At 41.8% G+C, this 19,261-nt stretch overlaps 1 protein-coding gene across 1 annotated transcript; it reads right to left on the reverse strand.

The window, feature by feature from the left end:
- Nucleotides 1-753: 753 nt before the first annotated feature.
- On the reverse strand, nucleotides 754-2,145 carry gbp (glycogen synthase kinase binding protein). The gene has a single exon (XM_064948231.1). The coding sequence runs from the start codon at nucleotides 2,041-2,043 to the stop codon at nucleotides 1,561-1,563; it is 483 nt and encodes a 160-aa protein (XP_064804303.1). The 5' UTR covers nucleotides 2,044-2,145; the 3' UTR covers nucleotides 754-1,560.
- Nucleotides 2,146-19,261: the final 17,116 nt, after the last annotated feature.

The following is a 19,261-nucleotide window of genomic DNA, read 5'->3' on the forward strand; positions in this document are numbered from 1 at the left end:
CAACTTCAGTGGGGAAATGCTCACCTTCGATGGTCACTGGCACGCTGGAGAAGTGTGCTCTTCACAGATTAATCCCGGTTTCAACTGCATGGAGCAGGTATCAGTGTGTATGGCATCGTGTAGGCGATCGGTTTGCTGACATAAACGTTGTGAACAGAAGTGCCCCATTGTGGCAGGGGGTTATGGAATGGACATGCATAATCTACAGCAAACGTACACAATTGCATTTTATCATGACAATTGTAATGCACTGAGATACCATGACGATATCCAGAGGCCCATTGTCATGCCATTCATCCACCGCCATCACATCATGTTTCAGCTTGATAATGCATGATTCCATGTCGCAAGGATCTGTATGTCATCCCCGGAAGCTGAAAATGTCAGTTCCTCCATGGCCTGCATACCCACCTGACATGTCACCCATTGTACGACAGCATGTTCCACTTGCCGCCAATATCCACCAACTTCGCACAACCATTGAAGAGCAGGACAAAAACCTCCAGTCCACAATCAACTCTATGCGAAGGAGATGTGTCGCGCTCCATGAGTCAAATGGTGGTCACTAGATACTGATTAACTTATGAACTCAGTCAAATATTTGAAAATGTTGCATGTTTATATTTTTGTTCAGTGTACGTGGGGCAGCGTTTTGTATAGTAGTGTGTCGACAGGCTTCCCAAATGCTGCAGTTACTAGCTATATTTTATTGGAACCTTTATTTGATAGCGAAAAGCATACACACACACCAAATTGAAGAAAAAAAACACCGTGTTTATTTCAAGACACCAAAAGGCCTGAATACTCAGGAACATTATGAAATACTTCGTTGCGAAGTGGTCATGGTAAATAACTTGACAGACATTTGGAAAATGATAAACACAAATCCGCATTGGAATTATAAGGTTAAGCACAAGTGTCCCATCATTATAAAAAAAAAATACACCGCCCCCAGACAGTTCGAAGAGACATTTAGTCAACCATTTGAAATGTCGCCTGCCTCCGGCTCTTACACGGTTTTGGTAGCTGGTTGTTGATCCCGTTCCTTCTTTGTAAAGGAAATACAAAGCTGCCGTCAGTGTTGGGTTGCTCGGGACGTTTGGAATTCATCCTGGCATGAGTGTGGCGCTAGCCTAGCATGCTAACTAGTAACGTAAGACCTTTGATTTGAATCGTTTCAAATTTAACGGACAAATACAAAACAGGCAATACTGGCGGCCTGAGATTAGATTTGTAAACAAGGTCAACGTAAAGCGTTCACTTGGTTTACATAACTAGCTACTAACCAAGCCAGCGAATAGTGAAAAGGAGAGTCCCAACCCATACATTTTTTTCAAATGAACCATCAAAAAGGTGGAGTTTCAAACATGGCTAACGTTAATTGGCTAAATGAAAAATCTAAATTAGCGGTCACAGATTAGACATACTAACGTTACCACCATGACATATTTAATCGTTAAACATGTATAGTATAACGTTATAGCTGGCTAGGTCAGCAAAATAGTATTTCGTTTTGTCCGTAACATCTCGATAATGAATACATTGTCCGCATCATCAGCATTACAGATTGTCCGAAAGATCTCCACACTCCGTCGTAGAGAACTGCAGCCGCCTGACCGCTTCTTTGATTAGATTCCCAGACAATATTAATTCCTGAAGTAACTGATGTGGGTCGTCGTTCTCGACAGCTGCGCTGATCCTCTTTCGGTTCCAAGGTTTGAAATTGTCCCACTCCTGGTTACTTGAGCCAGGGAAGCTGTATGGACTAGCTCTGTTACTACGTTGTCCCCGGTTTCGAAGCCGTATGCAGCACCCGGTACGTTTTGGCTGGGCCATGCCATTGTTGTTGTTGTTAGCTTGTTTGATGTTGCTACTGCTGCAGTTGCCGTTGAGACCGTGGAGACACGACATCGTCTTCTGATTAGCACTATTGTTGTGAAGCTGCAGCGCCTCGCCGATTTTCGTGACCAAAGCGTCCACTTCTTTCGAATCGACGGTAACAGACTGCTCCAAGAGGATGTAGTTCTCCTTTCGACACGGCATTTTGTTGTATTTTTCAGCTGTATTTTCGAAATGAATGGGAGCGTAGCTCAGTTCCTTCCTCTCACCACGTTGCTCGGCAGAAAAGCAAGTAATCAAGTAACCCTCTCGATATTTTGTAAACAATAGATGACGTAGGATCCGGAATGTACCATTTCCAATGTGGGTGCGATCATCATTCAATTTTTTTCAAATAGTGAGAATCATAATGTCTATTATTTTCCGTATAAAGTATTACATTATTTATTTTATTATAGAATTCCGTATGTATGACATACATTTTCTGAACACAACTCTGACTATTCATATCTTATTTAAAGACCGACAAGCACGATTCCCCTGATTATATTCAGTCTTGGCACATCTAGCCAACTGGACACGTAACTCGTAACTGTCGAGCTGTATTATGTGGGTCAAATGAACGATGTTTTTAAAACAACCTCAAATTCTCATACACCGGACTTATTTCTTGGTGCAAATTGCTATATTCCACAACCCATGAAATCAAAAACCTTTGACTGAGAAGTATTTTATCACAATTAGCTATCATTTAATTGTTTTCATGCAATATTATTTTCAATATCCCAAGTGTTTAACGAAGATTTGCTGGATTGTTGAAATAACCATAATTGATTAATGTTCGGATTATATCAATTACAATTATTACATTATGGTAATAAACTTTTTTTTATGCATAATTTGTGCAGATGCATCTGTCAATGCATCAGAATGCACGATCGCTTATGCACAAAACGTGCGGTATGCGTTTGATTTACATCAGTGGTTAGAACATGGGGTACGCTTCTGATTTCTCCGAATCGTACTGAACTCAAACGCTCCAGTCAAAGAGCGCCCTCATGACCATATAAGGGGCGACTATCGTGTTCACGTGGTGCGTGTCTGTACTACAGCCTGTCCCTTAGCCCCTTCATGTCATTCGGGTACGTGATAGATTTCCTTAACACTTCGCAAGGCTTAAAATAAAGTCAGTATGGGGAGTGGATGTAGTTTATACTTATAAGATGTTTACTAGGTTCAGAGTACAATGCAATATCGAATTCGTCATTCTCTTCCGCTTTGACTGAAACATGCAGTAAACAGCTGGCTGGTCAACAACAATTCCTGTTTGTCTGTGTGTTTAGCAGCTGGTTGTGTTCCTGTTGCAGGAATGTTCCCATTTTACTAGTATGACTCTATCCTTGTCGGAGAAGGGGAGGGGAATTGGGGAAACAATGTATTGAGTGTATAGTGTCTATTCATTTGACTTTGATAGGACTTGGAGCTCTGCCAAAGCAGAGGGTCATTGGGTTTCTTCCTTCCAATGAGTATGTGCTGACACCATATAAGGCTCTTCCTAGTATTGCATCCACTGAAAAACAATAAAATAATTATTTACATTGTTCAACATCAATAAACCCTGAGCTAACAATCAAGTTACTCATCCGAGTTTGACAATGAGATCCTGACCTATGGGACATACTGTTAGGAGATTACATGACAGACAGACAAAGCCCTTTTGTAATGTCTCATTTGGGCTGAAACTCAGCAAAAATCTGTAGTTGGCTTCACAAAATATTTGGTAGAGTTGAACTTGATGGATATGTAATGTGATGCTCCCAGAGATGTTGTATTAGAATAATTTACCTTTGTCATATATCTTTGATTCAGTAAAAGAGAAGAGGGCATCCTCTTCTCTCTATACTGTTTACTAATATACCATTTTTTCAAGGAATAATTTGGCCCTTTGGTGTGTTTACCATGAACTGAACTTCATCTACGACTTCATCTAAAGTGCAATTGGCTATCCAGCTCCCTATCACATGGCAATGTTTGCATGGTGAACATGATGCAGTGAATGCCATTGGCTGTAGGACTCACTTGGCAGAGCTGCAGTGCATGCTGTTACTTGAGAGAAAGCAACACTCTGCAACCTTCAGCCAATCATAAAGCTCTCTCACCATATGAGATTGATCAACAAAGATTACATGCTGTCACCCGATAATCTTTTCAAGAGCATAGTGACCTTACTTCACCTGATTTTCCTGTAATTTACAGGCTATCAATCTGTCGAGTCACATAACAGCCTCATAATACTAAGGGGTTGTGGAAGTAGATTCCTGGCTGTAGAATTCAGTGCTGAACAACTTCTGTTCACAAGTTGTAGTCCAGGTACCTTTTTATTTACCACACCCTTTTGTCTGATTTAGAAATAATGGCACAACAAAAATGTATCGTAATACACACATAATACACACATGTTCTGAAGTACAATTCATGTTTTATCTCCAACGGCTATCAGTGGGTATTCTAACTCTGAGAAGGAAGGAGCGTGTCAGAGTCAATTTCACATTCTTTTGTCAGTGCTGTGAGTACCATCACCTCAACCGGAACTCCCAGTTTGCCCAAAAGACAGCCAAACACCAAGCTCCACTTTTGCCTATAAACAGCGTAGCTTGTTTTCCACCCTTAATTTAGGTCCTTAAATGTCATGTCTAATTTGGTTAGGGAGAATGCATGCGTTGTGTCAGTGATTAAGGGATCCTGCTCAGAGGCGGTGGATAGTTTGCTCGACGTGCTGTTGCTCCATGGTGCAACCATCAACTGGGTCCCCATAGAGAGTTCTAGGAACCTGCTCCATGGAGAAACGGACAAAATCTTAGACCCTGTGTGCTAACATAACTTCCTCAGTTGATGACTCGGTAATGCATATAGATGCGTGGCAGTAATTGGTATGGATGATCAAATCAAATGTTATTTGTCACACACACATGGTTAGCAGATGTTAATGCGAGTGTAGCAAAATGCTTGTGCTTCTAGTTCCGACAATGCAGTAATAACCAACGAGTAATCTAACCTAACAATTCCACAACTACTACCTTATACACACAAGTGTAAAGGGATAAAGTACATGTACATACTGTAAATATGTGTACATAAAATATATGAATGAGTGATAGTACAGAACGGCATAGGCAAGATGCAGTAGATGGTATCGACAACAGTATATACATATAAGATGAGTAATGTAGGGTATGTAAACATAAAGCGGCATAGTTTAAAGTGGCTAGTGATACATGTATTACATAAAGATGGCAAAATGCAGTAGTTGATATAGAGTACAGTATATACAGTGGGGCAAAAAAGTATTTAGTCAGTATGTGAGTTTAGCAAAATGCTTGTGCTTCTAGTTCCGACAATGCAGTAATAACCAACAAGTAATCTAACCTAACAATTCCACAACTACTACCTTATACACACAAGTGTAAAGGGATAAAGTACATGTACATACTGTAAATATGTGTACATAAAATATATGAATGAGTGATAGTACAGAACGGCATAGGCAAGATGCAGTAGATGGTATCGACAACCGTATATACATATAAGATGAGTAATGTAGGGTATGTAAACATAAAGCGGCATAGTTTAAAGTGGCTAGTGATACATGTATTACATAAAGATGGCAAAATGCAGTAGTTGATATAGAGTACAGTATATACAGTGGGGCAAAAAAGTATTTAGTCAGCCAGCAATTGTGCAAGTTGTCCCACTTAAAAAGATGAGAGAGGCCTGTAATTTTCATCATAGGTACACCTAAACTATGACAGACAAAATTAGAAAAAAAATCCAGAAAATCACATTGTAGGATTTTTAATGAAGCCTACCACTGTAGGGTCGTCCGCAAACTTGATGATTGAGTTGGAGGTGTGCATGGCCATGCAGTCGTGGGTGAACAGGGAGTACAGGAGAGGGCTCAGAACGCACCCTTGTGGGGCCCCATTGTTGAGGATCAGTGGGGTGGAGATGTTGTTACCTACCCTCACCACCTGGGGGCGGTCCGTCAGGAAGTCCAGTACCCGGTTGCACAGGACGGGGTCAAGACCCCGGGTCTTGAGCATGATGACGAGTTTGGAGGGTACTATGGTGTTAAATGTTGAGCTGTAGTCGATGAACAGCATTCTCACATAGGCATTCCTCTTGTCCAGATGGGTTAGTGCAGTGTGGTTGCGATTGCGTCGTCAGCGGACCTATTGGGGCGGTAAGCAAATTGGAGTGGGTCTAGGGTGTCAGATAGTGTGGAGGTGATATGGTCCTTGACTAGTCTCTCAAAGCACTTCATGATGACGGAAGTGAGTGCTACTGGGCGGTAGTCGTTTAGCTCAGTTACCTTAGCTTTCTTGGGAACAGGAACAATTGTGGCCCTCTTGAAGCATGTGGGAACAGCAGACTGGGATAAGGATTTATTGAATATGTCCTTAAACACACCAGCCAGCTGGTCTGCGCATGCTCTGAGGACGCGGCTGGGGATGCCGTCTGGCGCTGCAGCCTTGTGAGGGTTAACACGTTTAAATGTTTTACTCACGTCGGCTGCAGTGAAGGAGAGTCTGCAGGTTTTGGTAGTGGGCGGTGTCAGTGTATTGTCCTCAAAGCGAGCAAAGAAGTTATTTAGTCTGTCTGGGAGCAAGACATCCTGGTTCGTGACGGGGCTGGTTTTCTTTTTGTAATCCGTGATTGACTGTAGACCCTGCTACATACCTCTTGTGTCTGAGCCATTGAATTGCAACTCTACTTTGTCTCTATACTGACACTTAGCTTGTTTGATTGCCTTGCGGAGGGACTAGCTACACTGTTTGTATTCGGTCACGTTTCCAGTCACCTTGCCCTGGTTAAAAGCAGTTGTTCGCGCTTTCAGTTTCGCGTGAATGCTGCCATCAATCCACGGTTTCTGGTTTGGGAATGTTTTAATCGTTGCTGTGGGTACGACATCGCCAATGCACTTTCTAATGAACTCGCTCAACAAATCAGCGTATTCGTCAATGTTGTTGTTGGACACAATGCGGAACATATCCCAATCCACGTGATCGAAGCAGTCTTGAAGCGTGGAATCAGATTGGTCGGACCAGCATTGAACAGACCTGAGGGCGGGAGCTTCTTGTTTTAGTTTCTGTCTGTAGGCTGGAAGCAACAAAATGGAGTCGTGGTCAGCTTTTCCAAAAGGAGGGCGGAGGAGGGCCTTATATGCATCGCGGAAGTTAGAATAACAATGATCCAGGGTTTTACCAGCCCTAGTTGCGCAATCGATATTCTGATAGAATTTAGGGATTCTTGTTTTCCGATTAGCCTTGTTAAAATCCCCAGCTACAATGAATGCAGCATCAGGATATGTGGATTCCAGTTTACATAGAGTCAAATAAAGTTTGTTCAGGGCCATCGATGTGTCTGCTTGGGGGGGAATATATACGGCTGTGATTATAATTGAAGAGAATTCCCTTGGTAGATAATGCGGTCGACATTTGATTGTGAGGAATTGCTTGTACTAGATAGGTGATTGAAATGAGATGTCATTGAAGGAAGGGATTAACAATGACTCACTACTTAATTACAAAGTGTTGTAAATTAACAACATTTTTAAATACTTTAAACAGTTTCTTACCCTGAAAGGTGTCCACAGAATGATAGGGGTAAACTATCTGGATCTTAAATGGCTGACACTGAAATAGCATGCTAATAGTAGTAGCTATGTACAGGTCAATGTACTCTTAGTAATTTAGACTAAAGTTAGCTATTGCAGGCACGGAACTACAGCCAACTTTCAATGTCAGAAAACTATTTAAGAACATTGACATTCAAGCGACCATATGGGCCTACCTTTAAAAGGATAGTTCAACCAACTGACAAATGTAGGCTACCTAATATTATGGGTAATTAGCGCAACAATGTGTTGCCATAATTTGGTTTGAAGTTACGTTGATTTTATTTAGGCATACTATTTGGAGCAGTCTTACAGAACTCCTGCTTCATCCATTACTTTGCATTAAACTATTTTAATGCTATACTGTGGGTTTGAAATCTAAAACATATGTTTTAGTTGTATGTCAGACCTTGCTCTACTGCTGTTGGTGTAAAGATCTGCATTAAAGTAAACAGAGAGCATTGTTGGACCTTCACATAACATTCAATACACAGCACTACCACATGACCCCATACAGGTTTGTACTGTACATCCTGTACCACTGAGAGTTGTGTAACCCGTCTGCCTCTGGACTTCTGCCTCTCAAAGTCATGTAAGGTGAAAGTACAGTAAGAGACATTTGGGAGGTGCCTGCTTCTGAAATGCTGTTCTCTGCAATGAGGACCATAATGAGTAAGGAAAGGTTTATTTTGAAATGCGACCAAGGAGTAAGAGGTCAACACAAGCACTATAGTACTAATACTATTATTACTACTAATGTTAGTAATAATAACACAAGTAAAACTGAAGTATAAAACAAGGTTCATGCATGCCACTCAAGCATTCTATTAACAGAGAAAGAGGAGAAGAGTAGATTAGAACATACCAGAACATGCTGTATTTATAGAACAGATATAAAATACATATACTAAACATAGAAATAAAAGACTTGAGGGTTATATTCCAGAACGTGGGGGCTGCTGTAAAATAATCTACTTCAAAGTATGAGGTAAGGATTTGAGAAGTGTTATTGTTTGAAGGTTAATAGCCACCATTTCCACACATTTCAGTTGGGAGGCATTCAGGTGTACAACTGACTAGGTATCCCCCTTTCCCTTTCATTTATAACACTTTATCAATGGCTCCTTTTCTTTCATTGTTGTCAAAGCACAAAGCATGCTACTGCCAAGTAACCTAGGCGATAATCCTTGTGCTTCACAGTAAACTTGTAAACATAGGGAGAGTGTGTGAGTTCCTGTGAATGTAGATTCGTAGTCATATCCTCTTTGCAGTGGGATAGCTGAGATTAGCTAGACATTTTCCCACTTCCTGCTAATGCTAGTGAGGCGTTTCCTTGGTACACAACCAAACACACTGAACAAAGTGCTAAAGGCATGAAAGAGCCTTGAGTTGTTCGCACAACTTTACCAAAGCTTCCTTTTGTGACCCCTTTACTTCATTCTGCATATGTTTTTTTAATCCTACAGGAATTGCACATTGGGGTATTTGATAGAATGTATATGGATTAAGGATTTGAAAGTAGAGAATTTGAAACTTAAACTGATTCTAACCACTCTTCCTCAAAAGATTATCCCCAAAAAATGGTCAAATCTGCTCCTCCCAATTCCCAAAGGACAACAGACCTGCTTGGATAACAGGGTCTGTGCTCTAACACTGTGATTTAATTAATCTATTTCTCTCCTTTACTTTTGTCCCATTTGATTGATGGATTAGTTGGATATGTGTCCATTATTGTTATCACCTATTGCCTCCTGCTGCTTTGGAGAAGTGGTCATCATGAAGGAAAGCAGATAAGGGTACTATGCTCTTTAAGCCAATTTAGATGCAGCCAGGTGTTTGGAAAACATTGAGCACAGTGAACAAGAAGACATCTTGTTAGAACAAGCCTATTCAAGGATGCAACTCTGCCTACTCTGGGCAACATGGAGGATATGGAGATAGTGAACCAACCACATGGGTTTGCTATTTAAATGCCTGCATGGCGTTTAATGTTTTTATTGACCTCCCAATGCTTCACACTGAGCAACCATAATCCCTGTGTGTTTGTGTTCATTTGGTTTTTATGCAGGGTGTTTGTGCATCAACGGTGTGGGTGTGTTTGTATGTTTCTGTGTTTAATCAGGCTCTCAGATCAGTGGATCAGGGTCACCGGAGGGGTTTCTAGTTGCTATGAAACAATGATACATTAGGATATTAATTTAGTATCAATTCCAGGGCTGTTTGTGAGACCGGCTGTTTGTGAGACCAGCTGTTTGTGAGACCGGCTGTTTGTGAGACCGGCTGTTTGTATCTGTGTGTGTCAGAGGGTAAATCCATTTGAATTCAATCCGTTTTTGAAATCGCCCCTTTTAAATTGAACGAAACCTTCCATACATACATGCTCAAAGTGACACTTTGGACCTGAATGCTAAAACATTCAAGAGATAAAAGTGCTCAAAGTAGACCCCTTTTGCATACCCCATCACACCATGAGACATCCACGTCTTAATCACTGGAAAAGATGAACGGTTGAGATTGATATCATTTAAAAGTTTACAAACAGGGTTGTCAAACTATTTTATAATTTCTTGAAAAAAATCATCTGAGGTTTTTGTGTCATGCCCACCATCGGTTGAGACACAACATGCTCTTGAATACAGGGTGGGTGTCATGTGAATAAAATAAAACATGGAAATGTCAACTTTCAAATGGTACCACAAAAATGGTTGGAGGTCCACATATCAGATAATGTTGACTTGAATGGGAATACATTTTATTGTTAATCCTCCATAGAAAACCTATTGAAATCATAGAAATATAGATAATAGAATAGACCATTTAAGTCAAGGGTGTCAAACTCGTTTTGCACTGGGGCCGCATTGGTCTTCAATGCGGTCCAGAGGGCTGCACTGAAAATGTGTTATTTCCTCGCTGTCAAAATATGATTAAAATAGTCCTCTATCCATGTTATTTTTCATTTTCTATGCTTCCTGACTGTCTAGCCTTCACTTCAGTGATTGTGTGAGCTCAACACGGTCAATAAACTGTATGAATGTAGGACCATTATCATTTCTACACAATTTAGATTTGGTTTTAGTCATTTTAAAGTATATTGAGTTTGAGCACCGTTTATCTCCTGAATGTTTTGGCATCCAGGTCCAAAGTGTCCCTTTCTGACCACTTCTTCCATGGGCATGTATGTATGGAAAGTTCTGTTTAAATCAAATGGGATGCTGTCAAAAAGTGATTCAATTCAAATGGATTTACACCGTAGTGTGTCTGTTTGTTTATGTGGGAGCTGTAGACATGTGCATTCACCATGCAAATTCAAATATTTTGTTCTATAGGGCCATTTACAGTTAACCAATTCAGGAAATTATTCCTCATAGAAATGATGGCCAGATTTTTTTTTTCTGAATTGAATTTGATTTCACTTCATGAATTGATAGAATTCAAAATAGAATTGTCCCTATTGCTAGTTGATATAGACCCATGGTGCATTTATTGCACTTTCTTAGTCCCCAGGCTAACATGGTGATCCTCCACCCAGTCAAAACAAAACCAAACGGGAGCCTGGGAAACGAGCCAGGGAGAGAGGGAGGGGGGACAAGAGGGAGGCAGGAATAATAGCAGGCTTGCCTAGAGGGAGGGTGTTTCTCTCACTCTCAGAAAACCTCACCCTGGCCAAATCCTGGGACTGTGATCTGATTTGGTGTGTATGTGAGATTACAGGAGTTTAGAAGGAGACGGCGACAGTATAAAGCTCTCTCTGTGTGTGTGTGTGTGTGCGTGTGTGTGTGTGTGTGCGTGTGTGTGTGTGTGTGTTTGTAAATTAATACACATATCCATATTCTCTATGGAACATGATATTTTGGGATTAAAAGAATGATGAGAAAGGAGGTTTCCATTTCAACTCAGTCGTTTCATTTTCTGATTGAAACTAATTTCAGATGAAATGTCTTAAATATCCGAATGATCAGAAATTCCAATCAAAACTTTCCATTCACTAACCGAGTTGACTCAGTTGATATGGGACTGATGCCCATTGTTTTGCACATTTTGTTTTTGGTGGGCCACACTTGTCACACTCATTTACTATTTCTAAGAATCCCTCCCTTTGCCCCCTCCCCTCTCTCCCCTCCCACCCTTTCCCAGGCTTTTTCTGTCCCCGTGTGTTGTTGGCCAGCGGGAACACGTGTTCCAGTGAATGCACCGATTGCCCTCTGATGGCCCGCTGCCAACGCATGAGCCAATTGGCTATGTTTACTCTGCGTAGTCTCCATTCTCCAGTCCTGCTCCTGCGTTCACTGTCCTGCTTTTTCACCATATCTTATTATCTAACTGTCACAGTTTCTCTCTCTCTCTCTGGCCTCACCCCAGTACAAAGGGTAGCAGTGACCATAGCAGTGAGAGGAGAATGCTACCTTAGGAATGGCTGTTGTTATCGATGAGCCTTCTGTCTACACCTTTGCTTTGAAGTTGGATTGAGGCCCACAGATCCAATTATAATAGCCGGTGAGATCATGCTGACCATTGCCAGAGGTAGACATCGATGCACTGTGTGCGAGATATGGTCTAGTGTGGAAAGGGGACTCATTAGTCATTAGACATGTCCAAGATTTAAATGGATCCGTGTTATGCAAAATAGGCTCGTCATCATCAACAGCAACACATACGAATACAGTATGCTTTTCCCAAACAGTTTGTTCCTCGAATACACTGGTCAAAACCTCCACGTTGTCTTTGTAGGAAAACACATCAGGTGAACATGACCCATCACCCAAACAAACAAACAAGCCTAACAAGGAGAAAAGTGGCATTGAACTTCAGAGTAAATAGAGCCATCTGTTCTGAAATAGGGGACCCTGGTTCGAGGCTATTTCAGTCGTTTGACAGTCTGGGGTCTTTTTTTCCATGTATAGCCATTGGTACACAGCTGGCTTGAGTGAGACATTTTCAACAATAAGGCCATGGGTCCAGTGGGATGGGTCAATCGTCACCCAGTTTTAGACCCACAAGGCTGTGAGTTATGACAGAGCTTGTTGGTACATAACTCTATCATGGCCACTGTATTCTGCTGACGAACACATTTAGCACAGATTGTAAAGTGCCTGGTGTCCGCCATGTTGTCTGACTAAAGGTTATGGAACTGAATCCAAACAGACTCTGAAGCAGAGCACAAACAGCGAAAGCTTTATCGTGTTGGACGTGTCGGTACGAGGGCAGACATTTTCTGTTTTTCTAGAAACTCTCCCACCTACACCTCCCCCTTCTTTTTCTCTCTGCTTGTTGCCACATGGCTCTCTGCTGGTCTCATTAACAATAGTAGAACATTCAAGAGAAAAACTTTTTTTTTAATGGATAGAACTGTACACAACCCCTATGCCGGGGCCCCAATAATAAAGTGTTTTATTATTTTTTCAACATTTTCATATCTAATCATCTGCTGTTCTGTCTCCCATGACAGCAGAGTATGTTATGTTTTCTCAGCATTCAGAGTCATGGGATGGAGTATATTTGGCTCTGGGCATATCACATCCCACAACAGAGAAAAAGAAAAAGAAAGGAATGAATGAATGAATGAATTAATTAATTAATTAATTAATTAATTAATTAATTAATTAATTAATTCATTCATTCATTCATTCATTAATGTATGTATGTATGTATGTATGTATGTATGTATGTATGTATGTATGTATGTATGTATGTATGTATGTATGTATGTATGTATGTATGTATGTATGTATGTATGTACGCACGCACATACATTGGGGTAAAAAAGTATTTAGTCAGCCACTAATTGTGCAAGTTCTCCCACTTAAAAAGATGAGAGAGGCCTGTAATTTTCATCATAGGTACACTTCAACTATGACAGACAAAATGAGAGAAGAAAATTCCAGAAAATCACATTGTAGGATTTTTAATGACTTTATTTGCAAATTATGGTGGAAAATAAGTATTTGGTCACATACAAACAAGCAAGATTTCTGGCTCTCACAGACCTGTAACTTCTTCTTTAAGAGGCTCCTCTGTCCTCCACTGTTTAAACTTGTTATCAGTATAAAAGACACCTGTCCACAACCTCAAACAGTCACACTCCAAACTCCACTATAGGCAAGACCAAAGAGCTGTCAAAGGACACCAGAAACAAAATTGTAGACCTGCACCAGGCTGGGAAGACTGAATCTGACACACCGCCCGGGCAACGAAGGAGTGGCTTCGTAGGAAGCATTTCAAGGTCTTGGAGTGGCCTAGCCAGTCTCCAGATCTCAACCCCATAGAAAATCTTTAGAGGGAGTTGAAAGTCCGTGTTGCCCAGCAACAGCCCCAAAACATCACTGCTCTAGAGGAGATCTGCATGGAGGAATGGGCCAAAATACCAGCAACAGTGTGTGAAAACCTTGTGAAGACTTATAGAAAACATTTGACCTCTGTCATTGTCAACAAAGGGTATATAACAAAGTATTGAGATAAACTTTTGTTATTGACCAAATACTTATTTTCCACCATAATTTGCAAATAAATGCATAAACAATCCTACAATGTGATTTTCTGGATTTCTTTTCTCATTTTGTCTGTCATAGTTGAAGTGTACATGTGATGAAAATTACAGGCCTCTCTCATCTTTTTAAGTGGGAGAACTTGCACAATTGTTGGCTGACTAAATACTTTTTTGCCCCACTGTATGTATGTATGTATGTATGTATGTATGTATGTATGTATGTATGTATGTATGTATGTTGGTATGTATGTATGTGTACACGTACGTACAGTGGAGCAAAAAAGTATTTAGTCAGCCACCAACTGTGCAAGTTCTCCCACTTAAAAAGATGAGAGAGGCCTGTAATTTCATCATAGGTACACTTCAACTATGATAGACAAAATGAGAGAAACAAATTCCAGATCACATTGTAAGATTTTTAATGATTTTATTTGCAAATAAGTATAACCAGCTGTCTCTATGTGTATCAGAGGCCCTGTACTCTGCCTACGTTGTCTGTCACAAGGACACATGCACACATGCATAGAAGCCCTATCCTGTCTAGGCTCTGGTGGTCAACACACCAGACAGCATCCCCTTAGCTGCCCCTCTTCTTAACCAAAAACGCAACAGTATGAGGGAGGAGGATTTTGTCAACATTGGTACAAGATATGCAAGAGCAAACTGAGTGAATACCTCTGTTTTTTAAACTGTTCTCATAAGATAACAATTTACCCCAATCCTAACCATAGAGTATGATGGTTAAAATATATGTTATGTGACCTGGGGAACAGAAAACAAAAAACAATGATATATTAAAGTAAACATGTTGACATGTTACACATGGTATCCTGAGTCTACCAATCTGACCCACCTCACCATACAGTCAATAATATGTGTAATCTATCTCCGTAATCATAGACCCAGTCTATGGGGTGACAGGTTGTTTTGCTCGTATGATATGTGTTTACACACTGCCAAAAGGCACCACCAGTAATCAGATGAATATATCATGAGCCCAGCGGTTATACGAGGAAAGCTACAACAAACAGCCTCCTCCTCCCCTCCCTCCTCTTCTCTGTCTCCGTTGTTTTTCATAGCGATTGTCCGGAGGGTGTCAGGTTCACTGCTGAACACATCCATCTTGGTATATGTAGACACACACTGAGAGATATCTCTGAAGAGTTGGAGTAAACATTGACACGTTTCTTGGCTACACCCTCTCACCATAAGGAAATCTACCCGAAGAGATACTGTTTCCTTGTGATTGGCTAGTTTTCTTACATGTGATTCAATTGGTTTAGATTTGAATTGCTCTCTCAACAACTGCTGGGTGCACGCATAGAGATTAAGATAGAGGACTCATCTTTAAGTCTGTGGCATTAATAGCGTCTGTGACAGCATGGGCAGCGCAATTGATGCTACAAACCGTAGGAATCCCCATCCAATTGACCAATTTAAAATGGAGGAAGCTTGGTGGAAGCAGTCATTGGTGCTGCCCATGATAAAACAGTATTTTGGCCACTAGAGTCCTCAATCATTGTCTATGGGTGCATGCTGCATGTGCTGTGGTTATGCCACACCTTTAGGAGAACACCAACCCTTTTCTCTGAACTGCAAGTCACAGTTGTGTGTGAAGTGACATAAGAACACTTCAATTCAAGCCAGTTGTGTTGAAAGCTGACCAGACTGGTAATATACTGCCTGGGTATCTCACACCAACAGACAGACGCGCACAATCTCATTTTCTCTCGCATACCACAAGAGTCAAACGTAAAGGTCAGATTCGATATGCTTTCTGCTTGCGCAAGTCTTGCATTAGAAACTATTTGTGGATCTCAGTCAATGAAATTGAAACTGAAATGATAGAATTTCCTGTATAATTCGTCATTCAGTCATAATGTGCCGAACATTGTTACTGTCATAATGTGCCTCAATGCAAATATAATGAGTCATGGCAATATCAGTAGCTATGGTATCATAGTACATCCACAGGAAATAAACACAACTGACACCTGTTTTGAACCACTAGAGGGCAGTGTCTATTTATTGAATGGACTCCACACAGTTGTAGTAGTGCATGTCGATCTTGAGATATTGATTCACCTGCTGTTCTCATAAGATAAAATATCTTCTCACTAATCCCATCTCTTTAAAGTATCAGCATTTCCATGGACCTGATTCGAATTTTAATTGCAAACATAACAGTCCTTTGTGAATAATCATCTTTCAACTGTGTGAACAGTTATTGACAACAGCCCTGTTATCAGTTATCACAGCCAGACAAACATATTAACAGACTGATAAACATATTGACCGGGTGATGTTGTGATGACCATATTCAGCCATTCAGCATGCTGTATGTTGGGTCATCAATACAGACTCTGGGAATGTCCACCTCTAGGCCCCATCTCTACCACAGGAGGTTGGGTCATCAATACAGACTCTGGGAATGTCCACGTCTAGGCCCCATCTCTACCACAGGAGGTTGGGTCATCAATACAGACTCTGGGAATGTCCACCTCTAGGCCCCATTCTACCACAGGAGGTTGGGTCATCAATACAGACTCTGGGAATGTCCACGTCTAGACCCCATCTCTACCACAGGAGGTTGGGTCATCAATACAGACTCTGGGAATGTCCACGTCTAGGCCCCATCTCTACCACAGGAGGTTGGGTCATCAATACAGACTCTGGGAATGTCCACGTCTAGGCCCCATCTCTACCACAGGAGGTTGGTGGCATCTTCATTTGGGAGGATGGGCTTGTGGCAATGGCTGGAGCAGAATCCGTGGAATGGTATCAAATACATCATTTCCATGTGTTTGATGCCATTCCATTCGATCCGTTCCAGCCATTATTCTGAGCTATCCTCCCCTTAGCAGCCCCCTGTGATCTCAACCCATGTTCTGTGTCATGTATTTGCTACTGTGGTTTTCCTAGAATCACACCTATGACCCCATGAAGGAGAGGGTTGGGTTAGGGTCATGACTTGTTATATAACACAGTACCAGTGTGGGACACTGGTCCCAGATCCCTCGTCTTAGTGGGAGAGAGTATAGATAGTATGTGCTGTTCAGCACGTCTCTACCTCACTTGTTGTGTGTGAGTGGATGAATGTTAAAGACTCCAGCCACCCAATCCATAGACTGTTCTCTCTGCTTCCGCATGACAAGCAGTACCGGTGCATCGAGTCTGAGACCAATAAACTCCTGAATAACTTCTATCCCCAAGCCATAAAACTGCTAAATAGCTAACAAAATAGCTGCACAGACCTTCACTTCATGCACACTCACAAGACCCTACACACTCATTTCATTTGCTCACACACACACAACATGCACACACATTTATACTGACTACACACACACTGTACATATCTACCTCTATTTTTTATTGAACCTTAATTTAACTAGGCAAGTCAGTTAAATTAAGAACAAATTCATATTTTACAATGACGACCTACCCCAGCCAAACCCTCCCCTAACCCATAATGACGCTGGGCCAATTGTGCGCCGCTCTATGGGACTATGGATCACGGCCGGTTGGGATACAGCCCGGGATCGAACCAGGGTCTGAAGTGACGCATCTAGCACTGAGATGCAGTGCCTTAGAGTGTAGACATGGCATTGCAACTGACCCTGTATACATAGCTTACTTACTTTCTTGTGTAATTCTTATTTCATATTTCTATTCTATTTATGTCACTGGTGTGGTGTGTTTGAGTTTACCCCCAGGCCTTTATGTCACTGCTGGTGTGGTGTGTTTGAGTTTACCCCCAGGCCTTTATGTCACTGCTGGTGTGGTGGCATTTATGTCACTGCTGGTGTGGTGTGTTTGAGTTTACCCCCAGGCCTTTAAGTCACTGCTGGTGTGGTGTGTTTGAGTTTACCCCCAGGCCTTTAAGTCACTGCTGGTGTGGTGTGTTTGAGTTTACCCCCAGGCCTTTATGTCACTGCTGGTGTGGTGTGTTTGAGTTTACCCCCAGGCATTTATGTCACTGCTGGTGTGGTGTGTTTGAGTTTACCCCCAGGCCTTTATGTCACTGCTGGTGTGGTGTGTTTGAGTTTACCTGATGTGGTGTGTGCCTATGTGTTGGTTTATGTTATAGGTTCTCGTGCTCTATTGTTTGTGTGCTTGTCCAGGACTGTGTGTGTTTGTCTGAGTGAATGAGTGTGTTTGAGCGGAGGCCTTGTAATGTGTCGACTGTGGTTTACGGGTGTGTCCCTGATCGGCTGCTTAGCGCGAGGCAGCCTCTTCTAAATATTAACTACATAAATAACCAGTAGCACCCATGACATCCGTCTCACGTCAGATGACCTCTCTTCAATCAGCACCATCAGAAATCAACACACACACACACATACACACACACACACACACACACACTCCTCTTCTTTTTTTCATATATCTACTATATTCACAGTTTGTGCGTGATGTACTGGCCGGTTGTATTTTTATACCACACCGCCCAGCAAAATAACACAGGAATCAGGATTTTCAGGGGAATCTCAGTTTAGAATCACATCTCATCATCTTCAGAGAGAGCTTAACAGGGTCGCGCCGCTCGAGTGTGTAAGAATTGGTCGCCCTGGCGTGTGATACTGATAGGTTGGGAAAGCGAACACAACACAATTGGGCGTGCCGGCTGATGAATCATGAGGATTTGTATGACAGAGGGTCATGTTGCTTTACGCTTCATGTGACAAATTCTGCCTGATTTCCCCTTTGTTTCCCTCAATGTGTCACATCGGCAACCATCCATATCTGTTCTGTTTGGATGGGAAGACCCAGGAGGAGGAAGTCAGTGAGCACAGATATGATCCCTTGTACCTCTCACCTCTCTCTCTACCGCAAATTTGCTGTCTCTCCCTCTCTGTCATCTCTCTTCTTCTCTCTTTGTCTTTCTTTGTGTCTGTCTCGGTCTCTGTCTCCAGTCTAATTTTTTCTTTAGAACTCAAACTATCCTCCTACTGTGTGCCAGTACACAGTCCACTGTACAATGACAGGCAACCCCCTGGAATAACATTCTACTGTGGAGGTTTTGTCAGCTCTCAGGCTTCAATAGGCCACGGTCACCCCAAGGTGTTCCACTACACACACACACACACACACACACACACACACACACACACACACACACACACACACACACACACACACACACACACACACACACACACACACACACACACACACACACACACACACACCAGAAATGGGGTAGAAACAATGACAGAGAAAGCCGGGAGCATCTCTTATGGCCTCCCTGTGTCGGGCTTCTC

The sequence above is a fragment of the Oncorhynchus masou genome, chromosome 30 (genome assembly GCF_036934945.1).
Source record: "Oncorhynchus masou masou isolate Uvic2021 chromosome 30, UVic_Omas_1.1, whole genome shotgun sequence".
NCBI classification, from domain to species: Eukaryota; Metazoa; Chordata; class Actinopteri; order Salmoniformes; family Salmonidae; genus Oncorhynchus; species Oncorhynchus masou.